This window comes from Entelurus aequoreus, linkage group LG08, assembly GCF_033978785.1.
Source record: "Entelurus aequoreus isolate RoL-2023_Sb linkage group LG08, RoL_Eaeq_v1.1, whole genome shotgun sequence".
NCBI lineage: Eukaryota > Metazoa > Chordata > Actinopteri > Syngnathiformes > Syngnathidae > Entelurus > Entelurus aequoreus.
This window is the reverse complement of record NC_084738.1, coordinates 20,684-36,475: the sequence shown is the minus strand read 5'-3', so window position 1 is coordinate 36,475 and position 15,792 is coordinate 20,684. Positions and strand designations below refer to the sequence as shown.

At 42.4% G+C, this 15,792-nt stretch overlaps 1 protein-coding gene across 1 annotated transcript in view; it reads right to left on the bottom strand.

Annotated features, from left to right (window-relative positions):
- Positions 1–15,792, bottom strand: part of LOC133654913 (REST corepressor 1-like) — a 36,633-nt gene that overhangs the window by 7,717 nt on the left and 13,124 nt on the right. Inside the window, exons 3-8 of the mRNA XM_062054779.1 lie at positions 11,437–11,598; positions 11,250–11,368; positions 11,113–11,182; positions 10,987–11,040; positions 6,256–6,408; positions 6,048–6,125 (exon numbers count right to left, since the gene is read on the bottom strand). Of these exons, the coding sequence (XP_061910763.1) occupies positions 6,048–6,125; positions 6,256–6,408; positions 10,987–11,040; positions 11,113–11,182; positions 11,250–11,368; positions 11,437–11,598 (636 nt within the window). The remainder of the gene's footprint in view (positions 1–6,047; positions 6,126–6,255; positions 6,409–10,986; positions 11,041–11,112; positions 11,183–11,249; positions 11,369–11,436; positions 11,599–15,792) is intronic.

The following is a 15,792-nucleotide window of genomic DNA, read 5'->3' as shown; positions in this document are numbered from 1 at the left end:
CTGCTACAGTTAGTGATCAAAGTACCAGTCATAACACCACGAATAGTACTGCAACAATTAGTGATCAAAGTACCAGTCATAATGCTAATAGTACTGCTGCAGTTAGTGATTAAAGTACCAGTCATAACACTGAATAGTACTTCTACAGTTAGTGATCAAAGTACCAGTCATAACACTGCTAATAGTACTGCTACAGTTAGTGATCAAAGTACCAGTCATAACACTGCTAATAGTACTGCTACAGTTAGTGATCAAAGTACCAGTCACAACACTGCTATTAGTACTGTTACAGTTAGTGATCAAGTACCAGTCATAACACGGCTAATAGTACTGCAACAGTTAGTGATCAAAGTACCAGTCATAACACTGCTAATAGTATTGCTTAAAATAGTGCTAAAAATACTGCTCAAAATCCTGCTAATAGTACTGGTCATAGCACTGATCAAAGTACAGGTCATAACAATGCGGGTAGTACTGCTAATAGTACTGTGAAAAGTAGTGAAGTATATTTATATAGCGCTTATTAACTAGTCATTATTATAGTCATGGATCCAAACACTGACATTACCAGTCATTAACTAGTCATGGATCCAAACACTGACATTACCAGTCATTAACTAGTCATGGATCCAAACATTGACTTTACCACTCATTAACTAGTCATTCACTAGGTATGGATCCAAACACTATACCAGTCATTCACTAGTCATTAACTAGTGATGATCCAAACACTGACATCACCAGTCAATAACTAGTGACGGATGCACACACTGACATCACCAGTCATTCACTAGTCATGGATCCAAAGACTGACATCACCAGACATTCACTAGTCATGGATCCAAAGACTGACATCACCAGTCATTAACTAGTGATGGATCCAAACACTGGCATCACCAGTTATGAACAAGTGATGGATCCAAACACTGACATTACTAGTCATTAGTCCAAACACTGACATCACCAGTCATGGTTCCAAACACTGACATCACCAGTCATTAAAGGTCTACTGAAATGAAATGTTTTTATTTAAACGGGGATAGCAGATCCATTCTATGTGTCATACTTGATCATTTCGCGATATTGCCATATATTTGCTGAAAGGATTTAGTAGAGAACATCTACGATAAAGTTCGCAAAAAAAGCCTTGCCTGTACCGGAAGTAGCGTGACGTCACAGGTTGAAGGGCTCATCACATTTTCCCATTGTTTACAATGCAGAGAGAGCGATTCGGACCGAGAAAGCAACGATTACCCCATTAATTTGAGCGAGGATGAAAGATTCGTGGATGAGGAACGTCAGAGTGAAGGACTCGAGTGCAGTGCAGGACGTATCTTTTTTCACTCTGACCGTAACTTAGGTACAATTGGATTCCACACTTTCTCCTTTTTCTATTGTGGATCACGGATTTGTATTTTAAACCACCTCGGATACTATATCCTCTTGAAAATGAGAGTCGAGAACGCGAAATGGACATTCACAGTCACTTTTATCTCCACGACAATACATCGCCGAAGCTCTTTAGCTACGGAGCTAACGTGATAGCATCGTGCTTAAATGCAGATAGAAACAAAAGAAATAAACCCCTGACTGGAAGGATCGATTTAACTACACGGTTAATGCTTTCCAGCCTGTCGAAGCTTAACAATGCTGTTGCTAACGACGCCATTGAAGCTAACTTAGCTACGGGACCTTGACAGAGCTATGCTAAAAACATTAGCTATCCACCTACGCCAGCCAGCCCTCATCTGCTCATCAACACCCGTGCTCACCTGCGTTCCAGCGATCGACGGAGCGACGAAGGACTTCACCCGATCATAGATGCGGTCGGCGGCCCGGAGACGGAGGAAGTCTCAAAGTCCTCCTGTTTGTGTTGCTGTAGTCCGCCGCTAATACACCGATCCCACCTACAGCTTTCTTCTTTGCAGTCTTCATTGTTCATTAAACAAATTGCAAAATATTCACCAACACAAATGTCCAGAATACTGTGGAATTATGTGGTGAAAACAGAGCTTTTTGTATTGGATCCAATGGGGTCCGAATACTTCCGTTCACTACGTGACGTTACGCGCAAACGTCATCATACCGAGACGTTTTCAACCGGAAGTTTCGCGGGAAATTTAAAATTGCACTTTATAAGTTAACCCGGCCGTATTGGCATGTGTTGCAATGTTAAGATTTCATCATTGATATATAAACTATCAGACTGCGTGGTCGGTAGTAGTGGGTTTCAGTAGGCCTTTAACTAGTCATTAGTCCAAACACTGACATCACCAGTCATTCACTAGACATTCATTAGTCATAGATTCAAACACTGACATTACCGGTCATTAACTAGTGATGATCCAAACACTGACATCACCAGTCAATAACTAGTGACGGATCCACACACTGACATCACCAGTCATTCACTAGTCATGGATCCAAACACTGACATCACCAGACATTCACTAGTCATGGATCCAAAGACTGACATCACCAGTCATTAACTAGTGATGGATCCAAACAATGGCATCACCAGTTATGAACAAGTGATGGATCCAAACACTGACATCACCAGTCATGGTTCCAAACACTGACATCACCAGTCATTAACTAGTCATTAGTCCAAACACTGACACCACCAGTCATGGTTCCAAACACTGACATCACCAGTCATTAACTAGTCATTAGTCCAAACACTGACATCACCAGTCATGAAAGAGTCATGGATCCAAACACTGACATTACCAGTCATTAACTAGTCATTCACGAATCATGGATACAAACACTGACATTAGCAGTCATTAACTAGTCATGGATCCAAACACTGACATTACGAGTCATTAACTAGTGATGATCCAAACACTGACATCACCAGCCATTAACTAGTGATGGATCCGAACACTGACATCACCAGTCATTGACTAGTCGTGGATCCAAACATTGACATCGCCAGTCATTCACTAGTCATGGATCCAAACACTGACATCACCAGTCATTAACTAGTGATGGATCCAAACACTGACATCACCAGTCATGAACAAGTGATGGATCCAAACACTGACATCACCAGTAATTAACTAGTCATGGATCCAAACACTGACATTACCAGTCATTAACTAGTCATTCAGTAGTCATAGATACAAACACTGACATTACCAGTCATTAACTAGTAATGGATCCAAACACTGACTCCCGAAAATCTCCCGGGACAACTATTCTCCCGAAAATCTCCCAGTTTCCAGCCGGACAACTATATTGGGGGCGTGCCTTAAAGGCACTGCCTTTAGCGTAGTCTCTCACCTGGAAAGGAGACTACCGTATTTTCCGCACCATAAGCCGCACCTAAAAACCACAATTTTTCTCAAAAGCTGACAGTGCGGCTAATAACCCGGTGCACCTTATATATGGATTAATATTAATATTTATTTTCATAAAGTTTAGGTTTCGCAACTACGGTAAACAGCCGCCATCTTTTTTCCCTGTAAAAGAGGAAGCGCTTCTTCTTCTATGGTAAGCAACCGCCCCCATAGAAGAGGAAGCGCTTCTTCTTCTACTGTAAGCAACCGCCAAGGTGAGCACCCGCCCCCGTAGAAGAAGAAGCGCGCGGATATTACGTTTCATTTCATTTGTGTGTTTCTGTAAAGACCACAAAATGTCTCCTACTAAGAGACACGCGTACAAGGTTCCACTGACTTTTGATATTCATGTGAACCGCACTGTGGATACAACGGGAACACGTACGGTGAATATTCGCACCACAGGGAATGAGAAGTCGTCCTACTGTGGTTCTAGCTTGCCATGCTAACGGCCAGAAACTTCCACCCACGGTGATATTCAAAAGGAAGACCTTGCCAAAAGAGAACTTTCCAGCCGGTGTCATCATAAAAGCTAACTCGAAGGGATGGATGGATGAAAAAAAGATGAGCGAAGGGACCGGGTGACTTTTTTCACGCAGCTCCGTCCCTGTTGATCTATGACTGCATGCGCGTCCACATCATAGATGGTGTCAAAAAAAAAGTGAAGCACACCGAAGAAGAATAATTCGAGGGATTTGTGGATGAGTAATAACTTCAGAAAATTAGCTTTAAATGTTTATTTTGTGTGTTGTGTGACACTAACGTTCGAGCAACGTTGAGTTATTGATGTTGCTATTGCTCTGCACTATTTTGAATGTTACTATTTTTGTGATTGCACATTTGCACATTACATTTTGGGAGTGAACAGAGTTGTTAGAACGCTGGTTTGTGATATATTATTAAAGTTTGACTGACCTATCTGACTGTTGTTTTTGACATTCCCTTTAGCGTAGCGTAGGTGCGGCTAATAACACGGAGCGGCTAATAGGTAAACAAAGTTTTGAAATATGCCATTCATTGAAGGTGCGGCTTACAACACGGGGCGGCTTATGGTGCGGAAAATACGGTATTATATATGTCTCCGTTATCCATAGGTTTATCTATAACCCATAAAGTAGGCAGGCACAGAACTATTTCTCAGCGTCTGTTTAATCCAGCCGGCACGTTAATACACTGACACAAAACATTCGGATTCCCATCATGCATTGTTTCAAAACTACGGCAATTTCCAGCCGGACAAACAATATTGTGGGCGTGCCTTAAAAGCGCTGCGTTAAGCGTCCTCTCACCTGAAAAGGAGACTATTAAATATGTCTCCGTTATCCATAAGTTTATCTATAACCCATAACACGGTGGCCGAATGGATATAGTCACTCATGAACGGTCAGAGAAACACAAGTCGGCAGCAACGCAGTATTATGGGCCACCTTGCAAGCAACATCCCGTTCTCATTTGCGGATGTTTTCAACAAATCCGTGAAGGATATGTTCCCGGATTCAGAGATCGCTTGCCAGTACTCAAATGGCAGAACAAAAGCTACTCAAATAGTGAAAGGTAAGTGTTTGTTTGTTTTTTAAAGTAAGCAACAAGTACAGTAGAGTTAGTAGAACAACTGTGTTTTCATTACTGTTTACTGTACTATATATATATATATATTTTAATTTTTTTAATTTTTTTAAATAAATATAAGAAATACTTTAATTTCAGTGAATTCTAGCTATGAATATACTCCTCCCCCTTAACCCCGCCCACCCCCCACATCTCCCGAATTCGAAGGTCTCAAGGTTGGCAAGTATGATTACCAGTCATTAACTAGTCATTCACTTGTCATGGATCCAAACACTGACATTACCAGTCATTAACTAGTTGTTCACAAGTCATGGATCCAAAGACTGACATTAGCAGTCATTAACTAGTCATGGATCCAAACACTGACATCACCAGTCATTAACTAGTCATTCACTAGTCATGGATCCAAACACTGACATCACCATTCATGAACTAGTGATGGATTCAAACACTGACATCACCAGTCATTCACTAGTCATGGATCCAAACACTGACATTACCAGTCATTAACTAGTTATGGATCCAAACACTGACATTACCAGTCATTAACCGGCCATGGATCCAAACACTGACATCACCAGTCATTAACTAGTGATGGATCCAAACACTGACATCAACAGTCATGAACTATTCATGGATCCAAACAGGCATTACCAGTCATTAATTAGCCATTAACTAGTGATGGATCCAAACACTGCAATCACCAGTCATGAACTAGTCATGGATCCAAACACTGACATCACCAGTCATGAACTAGTCATGGATCCAAACACTGACATCATCAGTCATTAACTGGTCATGGATCCAAACACTGACATCACCAGTCATGAACTATTCATTAGTCCTCCTGAATGCAGCTGAGATAGGCTCCAGCACCCCCCGCGACCCCGAAAGGGACAAGTGGTAGAAAATGGATGGATTGATGGTCCAAACACTGACATCACCAGTCATGAACTAGTGATAGATCCAAACACTGACATCACCAGTCATTAGTCCAAACACTGACATCACCAGTCATGAACTAGTCATGGATCCAAACACTAGTCAGTTCACTAGTCAATGAGTGCTCGTATGGTTAAAGAATGTAGAGATGATGGGTAATAGAGTAGTCATGTGATGTGCTGTTGCCATGGTTACCTCAGCTTGTCTGAACTTATCCACTCCACAGTCCAGCTTCTCCTTCAGAATACTGTTGGCCTGTTTCATGCTCTGAACCTGACACACACACATATATGGTAAGTCTTTCGCACACACACACACACACATATATGGTAAGTCTCTCGCACACACAAATACTGTATATGGTAAGTCTCACACACACAGACACACACAGACAGACAGGTACCTGTCTCTTGACAGTCATGAGCTGAGCATCAAGGTGTCGCAGGACGCCATGAGCACACGTGGAAGAGGACAGTGAAGCCACGTCATCCTGCTTCAGAAACATTCCTCTGGGTGGACGTTTCTTGGCCCTGTGGGACGCTCTGACGCCTGCTGACTGACACACACACACACACACACACACTTTACACTAAACAAAAAAATGTTGACAAAATGATGATTGAGGAGTCTTGTGTGAATTTGCAGTCTAAACAGGAAGTGGAACAGACTGGATGTAAACAGGAAGTGGAACAGACTACGAATGTAAACAGGAAGTGGAACAGACTACAAGACGTAAACAGGACGTGACAAAACAAACGCTAATCCCAAACAATTACCATATTTTCCGGACCATAGGGCGCACCGGATAATAAGGCGCACTGCTGATGAATGGTCTATTTGTTTTTCTTTTTTAATATATAAGGCGCACCGGATTATAGGGCGCATCAAATTAGTCTTTTTTTTTCTTTTCTAAATTGAAAACACTTCCCTGTGGTCTACATAACATGTAATGGTGGTTATTTGGTCAAAATGTTGCATAGACGATGATTTACAGATCATCTTAAAGGCCTACTGAAATGAAATTTTCTTATTTAAACGGGGATAGCAGGTCCATTCTATGTGTCATACTTGATCATTTCGCGATATTGCCATATTTTTGCTGAAAGGATTTAGTAGAGAACATCGACGATAAAGTTCGCAACTTTTGGTCGCTGATAAAAAAAGCCTTGCCTGTACCGAAAGTAGCGTGACGCCACAGGTTGTGGAGCTCCTCACATCTGCACATTGTTTACAATCATTCCCACCAGCAGCGATAGCGATTCGGACCGAGAAAGCGACGATTACCCCATTAATTTGAGCGAGGATGAAAGATTTGTGGATGAGGAAAGTGAGAGTGAAGGACTAGAGGGCAGTGGAAGCGATTCAGATAGGGAAGATGCTGTAAGAGGCGGGTGGGACCTGATATTCAGCTGGGAATGACTAAAACAGTAAATAAACACAATACATATATATACTCTATTAGACACAACACAACCAGGCTTATATTTAATATGCCACAAATGAATCCCACATAACAAACACCTCCCCCCTCCCGTCTATATAACCCGCCAATACAAATCAAACACCCGCACAACACACTCAATCCTAGGGATGATACTCGAAACCGGTTTTCCCGGTTGTTCGATAAGAAAAGAACCGAGTCCTCGGACTCGAATCCCTTTTTGAGAACCGGTAACCGTTATCGAGACCACTATAGTAAAGAAAAAGAGTTGGTTCTTTATTCGAATCCCTCGGAACGAATCCCGTCCCGACCAGAAATGCTCCGTGTGACATCACAAGAAATCAGTCACGTAGCTCAGTCATTAGGCGCAGATAGCGAAACCAGGAAAAAAAATGGACGGGAAAAAGTGCTCCAAGGTGTAATAAAGTTCAAAACAAAAGGTATAATCCAATGAATAACTTTACTGAGAGATTTGAGCAGGGTACAAACACATGACGAACACTTTTACGACCCACCGGAAACATAGCAACCAGGCTAGCAACGCACCTCCTTTACGGCAGCTGTCGCAACGTTCTTATAGCAACCGCAGCACATACATATATGACATGATCTCCCTTTTTCAACTTTTGTTTTTCTTTCCTTGTAAACAAAACAAAATCACACTATATATGTGTTGTCTGTCTAATTATAAATAATGCAGACGAGGCGTGTTGGCTGAGTTCTTGACGTTTACTTTCACGGGTGACGACATGCAACAACACTTTTCGGGGCTACCGCGCATGCTCGTCACTCCCGTTGCATGATGGGTAGTGTAGTTGTTATATTCCCTAGCTCACAACATCTTTCCCCCTATAAAGAAATAATGTTAACTCAATAAAGTGTATTTGTTTTTTTAGCTTTAACTTTGCATTTTTTAGCATTGTAACCACATTTGCAAGCAACTTTTCTCTTCATAGAATTTTCTTTCAATAAAGAAATAAAGTGCAAAAATGTCAAAGCATCATAACAAACAGTTATGTCAAATAGCAGCAGAAGTGCACTTTTTGGAGAGCTGTATTATTTCCAGTTTTGTGCCCAAGGGACTGGTTTTATTTAACACTATAGTATTATTTATACACCTATAGTGATCACAGAGACAGGTTGTTTTTGTGTTACTTTATATATTAGTTTTTCTGAAAAATCCCACTTAATATACTTTGGGTAACAACAGTCAATATTTATTTATTTTATTTTTTTAGGGGGCAACAGTCAATATTTATTTATTTTTTAGATTAAATTGTTTTCTTATATAATAAAAGTGAGCTTTTGTTAAACCAAATATTGTGTGTTTTTTTCCGTATACAACAACCTATCTGGACTCGATAAGAGAATCGATAAGGAATCGGTTCCATAAGAGGATTCGATAATAGACTCGAACTCGATAATTTCTTATCAAACATCATCCCTACTCAATCCCACAGCCCAAAGTACCGTTCACCTCCCCAAAGTTCATACAGCACATATATTTCCCCAAAGTTACGTATGTGCCATGCACATAGCGGCACGCACGTACGGGCAAGCGATCAAATGTTTGGAAGCCGCAGCTGCGTACTCACGGTAGCGCAAATCCAACTAGTCTCTGTTGTCCCATCTCCACAAGCATGCTTATCCAACTCAAAGTCCTCCTGGTAAGAGTCTATGTTGTCCCAGTTCTCCACAGGCCAATGGTAAAGCTTGACTGTCATCGTTCGGGAATGTAAGCAATGAAACACCGGCTACGACGTAGCCGCTACGTGTTTGTGTTGCTGCAGCCGGCCGCTAATACACCGCTTCCCACCTACAGCTTTCTTCTTTGCTATCGCCATTGTTCATTAAACAAATTGCAAAAGATTCACCAACACAGATGTCCAGAATACTGTGGAATTTTGCGATGAAAACAGACGACTTAATAGCTGGCCACAATGGTGTCCCAAAATGTCCGCTACAATCCGTGACGTCACACGCAAACGTCATCATACCGAGACGTTTTCAGCAGGATATTTCGCGGAAAATTTAAAATCGCACTTTACTAATCCAACCCGGCTGTATTGGCATGTGTTGCAATGTCATTGATATATAAACTATCAGACTGCGTGGTCAGTAGTAGTGGGTTTCAGTAGGCCTTTAACATTTGCCACATGAGGCTGAGCATTATTGTGCTGCAATATTAGGGTGTGCATTAACGTGTTGCAATGTGAGTGTGTGCATTATTGCGCTGCAATATGAGAGTGTACATTAACATGTTGCCACATGAGGGTGTGCATCATTGTGATACCACATGAGGGTGTGCTTTACAATATATGCAACATGAGTGTGTGCATTATCGTGCTGCAACATAAGGTTGTGCATTATCATGCTGCAACATGGGGGGTGCATTAACATTTGCCACATGAGGGTGTTTAATACTGTGCTACAATATGAGGGTGTGCATTAACATTTGCCACATGAGGGTGTTTAATACAGTGCTGCAATATGAGGGTGTGCATTAACATGTTGCCACATGAGGGTGTGCATCATTGTGATGCCACATGAGGGTGTGCATCACCGTATATGCAACATGAGGGTGTGCATTATCGTGCTAAAACATGAGGGTGTGCATTAACATGCTGCAACATGGGGGTGTGCATTAACATTTGCCACATGAAGGGTGTGCATCATCATGATGCAACATGAGTGTGTGCATTATTGAGCTGCAATTTGAGTGTGCATTAACATGTTGCCACATGAGGGTGTGCATCATTGTATATGCAACATGAGGGTGTGCATTATCATGCTGTAACATGTGGGTGTGCATTATCATGCTGTAACATGACGGTGTGCATCAACATGCTGCAACATGGGGGTGTGCATTAACATTTGCCACATGAGGGTGTGCAATACTATGCTGCAATATGAGGGTGTGCATTAACATCTTGCCACATTAGGGTGTGAATCATCCTGATGCAAAATGAGTGTGTGCATTATTGAGCTGCAATATGAGGGTGTGCATTAACATGTTGCAACATGAGGGTGTGCATCATCATTATGCGATATGAGAGTGCATTAACATGTTGCCACATGGTGTGCATCATCGTGATGCAACATGAGTGTGTGCATTATTGAGCTCCAAAATGAGGGTGTGCATTAACATGTTGCAGCATGGTGTGCATTAACATGCCGCAACATGGGGGTGTGCATTAACATTTGCCACATGTAGTCATTCACTTAAACATGTAGTCATTCACCTGCCTCATGTAGTCATTCACCTGCCTCATGTAGTCATTCACCTAATCATGTAGTCATTCAACTAATCATGTCAGTCACCTGACTCATGTAGTCATTCACCTGCCTCATGTCATCATTCACCTAAATATGTCGTCATTCACCTAATCATGTAGTCATTCACCTAACCTGCATCATGTTGTCATCCACCTAATCATGTAATCATTAATCTAACCTGCTCCGTAATGCAATATGAGAGTGTGCATCATCATGATGCAACATGAGTGTGTGCATTATTGAGCTGCAATATCAGAGTTTGCATTAACATGTTGCCACATGGAGGGTGTGCATCATCGTGCTGCAACATGAGGGCGTGCATTAATTCAGATGATGTCAGAAAAGAAAAAGTGCTGAGTAACACAATATTTGAGAAAAACACAACATTGGAGTAAAATTGCAGGTGTAGGTTCTTACTTTGAGTCCAACAGCAGTTTTCACCTCTGACTTGTCACAGGTCCCAGAAGTCAACTAAATGGAGGAAGAAAAAGTATTCATGTATTTGGTAGTATTACTCCATGTAGTACTCGGAAAAGAGTTGACCTCCTTGGGGGCGTCTTTGATGTGAGTGGACTCCAAATCACTGGCAGCGTTTCCACGACTCTCGTCATCACTAAAAAACACACACACCCTGAGACCATGTGGGCGGGACCACAGCTGTGTGTGTTTTTGTTATTCACCTGTCGTCTTTATCCCGCTTGACTCTGCGGTGGTGTCGGTCCATCACACTGGTCCTGGTGCGGCTCTTCTTCCACGAGTAGTAGAAGCGCACCAGGCTGGCCATGGACTTGTCAGGGAGCTGGAGAAGCAAACAGGAAGTGGACTTGTCACATGACCACATGCTGACACCTGCCATCTGACATCTACCATCTGCTGGATGCGGCGGAAGCTCTTCCCATGGAAGCTGAAGGCCTGCTCGAACAGAACCCGGTCCTCCACGCTCCACTCGTCAGGGAAGGGGGTGAAGTTTGGAAGGTCGGCCAAGGACTTCTCCACGTTGTGCTGGTGCCAAAACAACATACCCAGGGCCTGGAAGAATCCTGTAGTCATTCACCTGACTGATGTAGTAATTCACTTAATCATGTAGTCATTCACCTAATCATGTAGTCATTCACCTGCCTCATGTAGTCATTCACCTTCCTCATGTAGTCAACCTAATCATGTAGCCATTCGCCTGACTCATACAGTCATTCACCTGACTCATGTAGTCATTCACCTAACCTGCCTCATGTAGTCATTCACCTAATCATGTGGTCATTCACCTTCCTCATGTAGTCAACCTAATCATGTAGCCATTCGCCTGACTCATACAGTCATTCACCTGACTCATGTAGTCATTCACCTAACCTGCCTCATGTAGTCATTCACCTAATCATGTGGTCATTCACCTCATCACGTAGTCATTCACCTAGCCTTTCTCATTCACCTGACTCATGTAATCATTCACCTGCCTCATGTAGTCATTCACTTAATCATGGAGTGATTCACCTGACTCATGTAGTCATTTACCTAACCTGCCTCATGTAGTCATTTACCTGACTCATGTAGTCATTTACCTAACCTGCCTCATGTAGTCATTTACCTGACTCGTGTAGTCATTCACCTAATCATGTAATCATTCACCTAGTCATGTAGTCATTCACCTAACTTGCCTCATGTAGTCATTCACCTAATGATGTAGTAATTCACCTCATCATATAGTCATTCACCTGCCTCATGTAGTCATTCACTTAAACATGTAGTCATTCACCTAATCATAATATCAGTCACCTGACTCATGTCGTCATTCACCTAACCATGTCATCATTCACCTAATCATGTAGTCATTCACCTAACCTGCATCATGTTGTCATCCACCTAATCATGTAGTCATTAATCTAACCTGCATCATGTAGTCATTCACCTAACCTGCCTCATGTTGTCATTCACCAAACATGCCTCATGTAGTCATTCACCTAACCTGCCTCATGTAGTCATTCACCTAACCTGCCTCATGTAGTCATACACCTAACCTGCCTCATGTAGTCTTTCACGAACCTGCCTCATGTTGTCATTCACCTAACCTGCCTCATGTAGACATTCATGTAACCTGACTCACCTCATGTAGTCATTCACCTAACCTGCCTCATGTAGTCTTCCACGAACCTGCCTCATGTTGTCATTCACCTAACCTGCCTCATGTAGACATTCATGTAACCTGACTCACCTCATGTAGTCATTCACCTAACCTGCCTCATGTAGTCTTCCACGAACCTGCCTCATGTTGTCATTCACCTAACCTGCCTCATGTAGACATTCATGTAACCTGACTCACCTCATGTAGTCATTCACCTAACCTGCCTCATGTAGTCATTCACCTAACATGCCTCATGTAGATATTCACGTAACCTGCCTCCTATAGTCGTTCACCTAACCTGCCTCATGTAGTCATTCACCTAACCTGCCTCATATAGTCATTCACCTAACCTGCTTCATGTAGTCATTCACCTAACCTGCCTCATGTTGACATTTGAATGAGTACATTCACCTAATCATGTAGTAATTTACCTAACCATGTAGTCATTCACCTAATCATGTAGTCATTCACCTAACCATGGAGTCATTTACCTGACTCATGTAGTCATTTACCTGACTCATGTAGTCATTTACCTAATCATGTAGTCATTCACCTAATCATGTAGTCTTTCACCTAACCATGGAGTCATTTACCTAACCATGTAGTCATTTACCTGACTCATGTAGTCATTTACCTGACTCATGTAGTCATTCACCTAATCATGTAGTCATCCACCTAATCATGTAGTCATTCACATAACCTGCATCATGTAGTCATTCACCTAATCATGTAGTCAGTCACCTGCCTCAGACAGTCATTCACCTAACTTGCCTCATGAATGACTACATGCCTCATGTAGTCATTCACCCAACCTGCCTCATGTAGTCATTCTCCTAACCTGCCTCATGTAGTCATTCACCCAACCTGCCTCATGTAGTCATTCACCTAACCTGCCTCATGTAGTCATTCACTTAACCTTCACATAACCTGCTTCATGTAGTCATTCACCTAACATGCCTCATGTAGACACTCCCCTAAAATGCCTCATGTAGACATTCACCTAACATGCCTCATGTAGACATTCACCTAACATGCCTCATGTAGACATTCACCTAACATGCCTCATGTAGTCATTCACCTAACCTGCCTCATGTAGACATTCACGTAACCTGCCTCATGTCGTCGTTCACCTAACCTGCCTTATGTCGTCGTTCACCTAACCTGCTTCATGTAATCATTCGCCTAACCTGCCTCATGTAGTCATTCACCTAAACTGCCTCATGTAGACATTAATGTAACCTGCCTCATGTAGACATTCATGTAACCTGCCTCATGTAGACATTCATGTAACATGACTCACCTCATGTAGTCATTCACCTAACCTGCCTCATGTAGTCATTCACCTAACATGCCTCATGTAGATATTCACGTAACCTGCCTCCTATAGTCGTTCACCTAACCTGCCTCATGTAGTCATTCACCTAACCTGCTTCCTGTAGTCATTCACCTAACCTGCCTCATGTAGACATTTGAATGAGTACATTCACCTAATCATGTAGTAATTTACCTAACCATGTAGTCATTCACCTAATCATGTAGTCATTCACCTAACCATGGAGTCATTTACCTAACCATGGAGTCATTTACCTGACTCATGTAGTCATTTACCTAATCATGTAGTCATTCACCTAATCATGTAGTCTTTCACCTAACCATGGAGTCATTTACCTAACCATGGAGTCATTTACCTGACTCATGTAGTCATTTACCTGACTCATGTAGTCATTTACCTGACTCATGTAGTCATTCACCTAATCATGTAGTCTTTCACCTAACCTGCATCATGTTGTCATCCACCTAATCATGTAGTCATTCACCTAACCTGCATCATGTAGTCATTCACTTAATCATGTAGTCATTCACCTGCCTCAGACAGTCATTCACCTAACTTGCCTCATGAATGACTACATGCCTCATGTAGTCATTCACCCAACCTGCCTCATGTAGTCATTCTCCTAACCTGCCTCATGTAGTCATTCACCCAACCTGCCTCATGTAGTCATTCACCCAACCTGCCTCATGTAGTCATTCACCTAACCTGCCTCATGTAGTCATTCACTTAACCTTCACATAACCTGCTTCATGTAGTCATTCACCTAACATGCCTCATGTAGACACTCCCCTAAAATGCCTCATGTAGACATTCACCTAACATGCCTCATGTAGACATTCACCTAACATGCCTCATGTAGACATTCACCTAACATGCCTCATGTAGTCATTCACCTAACCTGCCTCATGTAGACATTCACGTAACCTGCCTCATGTCGTCGTTCACCTAACCTGCCTCATAGTCATTCACCTAACCTGCTTCATGTAATCATTCGCCTAACCTGCCTCATGTAGTCATTCACCTAAACTGCCTCATGTAGACATTCATGTAACCTGCCTCATGTAGACATTCATGTAACCTGCCTCATGTAGACATTCACGTAACCTGCCTCATGTAGTCACTCACGTAACCTGCCTCATGTAGTCACTCACGTAACCTGCCTCATGTAGTCATTCACGTAACCTGCCTCATGTAGTCATTCACGTAACCTGCCTCATGTAGACATTCACATAACCTGCCTTATGTTGTCATTCACCTAACCTGCCTCATGTTGTCATTCACCTAACCTGCCTCATGTAGACATTCACCTAACCTGCCTCAAGTAGCCATTCACCTAACATGCGTCATGTAGCCATTCGCCTAACATGCCTCATGTAGTCATTCACGTAACCTGCCTCATGTAGTCACGTAACCTGCCTCATATAGTCATTCACGTAACATGCCTCATGTAGTCATTCACGTAACATGCCTCATGTAGTCATTCACTTAACCTGCCTCATGTAATCATTCACCTAACCTGCCTCATGTAGTCATTCACGTAACATGCCTCATGTATAGGGTTGGGTATCGAGTATCGATTGGAACCGGGACTAACTTTCCGATTCTGCCGGAATCGTTCAAAAGTTTAAATTTCGATTCCTAGTTTCGATACCCAGTCCGCCGACCGTAAAAAAAGAATAAGTACGCCGACCGGAAGAAGAAGCCGCTGAACACCAACGAAGAAGCGCCCACCGCCGGAAGTGTTAGCATAGCAGAGCCTATGTAGCCGAGCGAG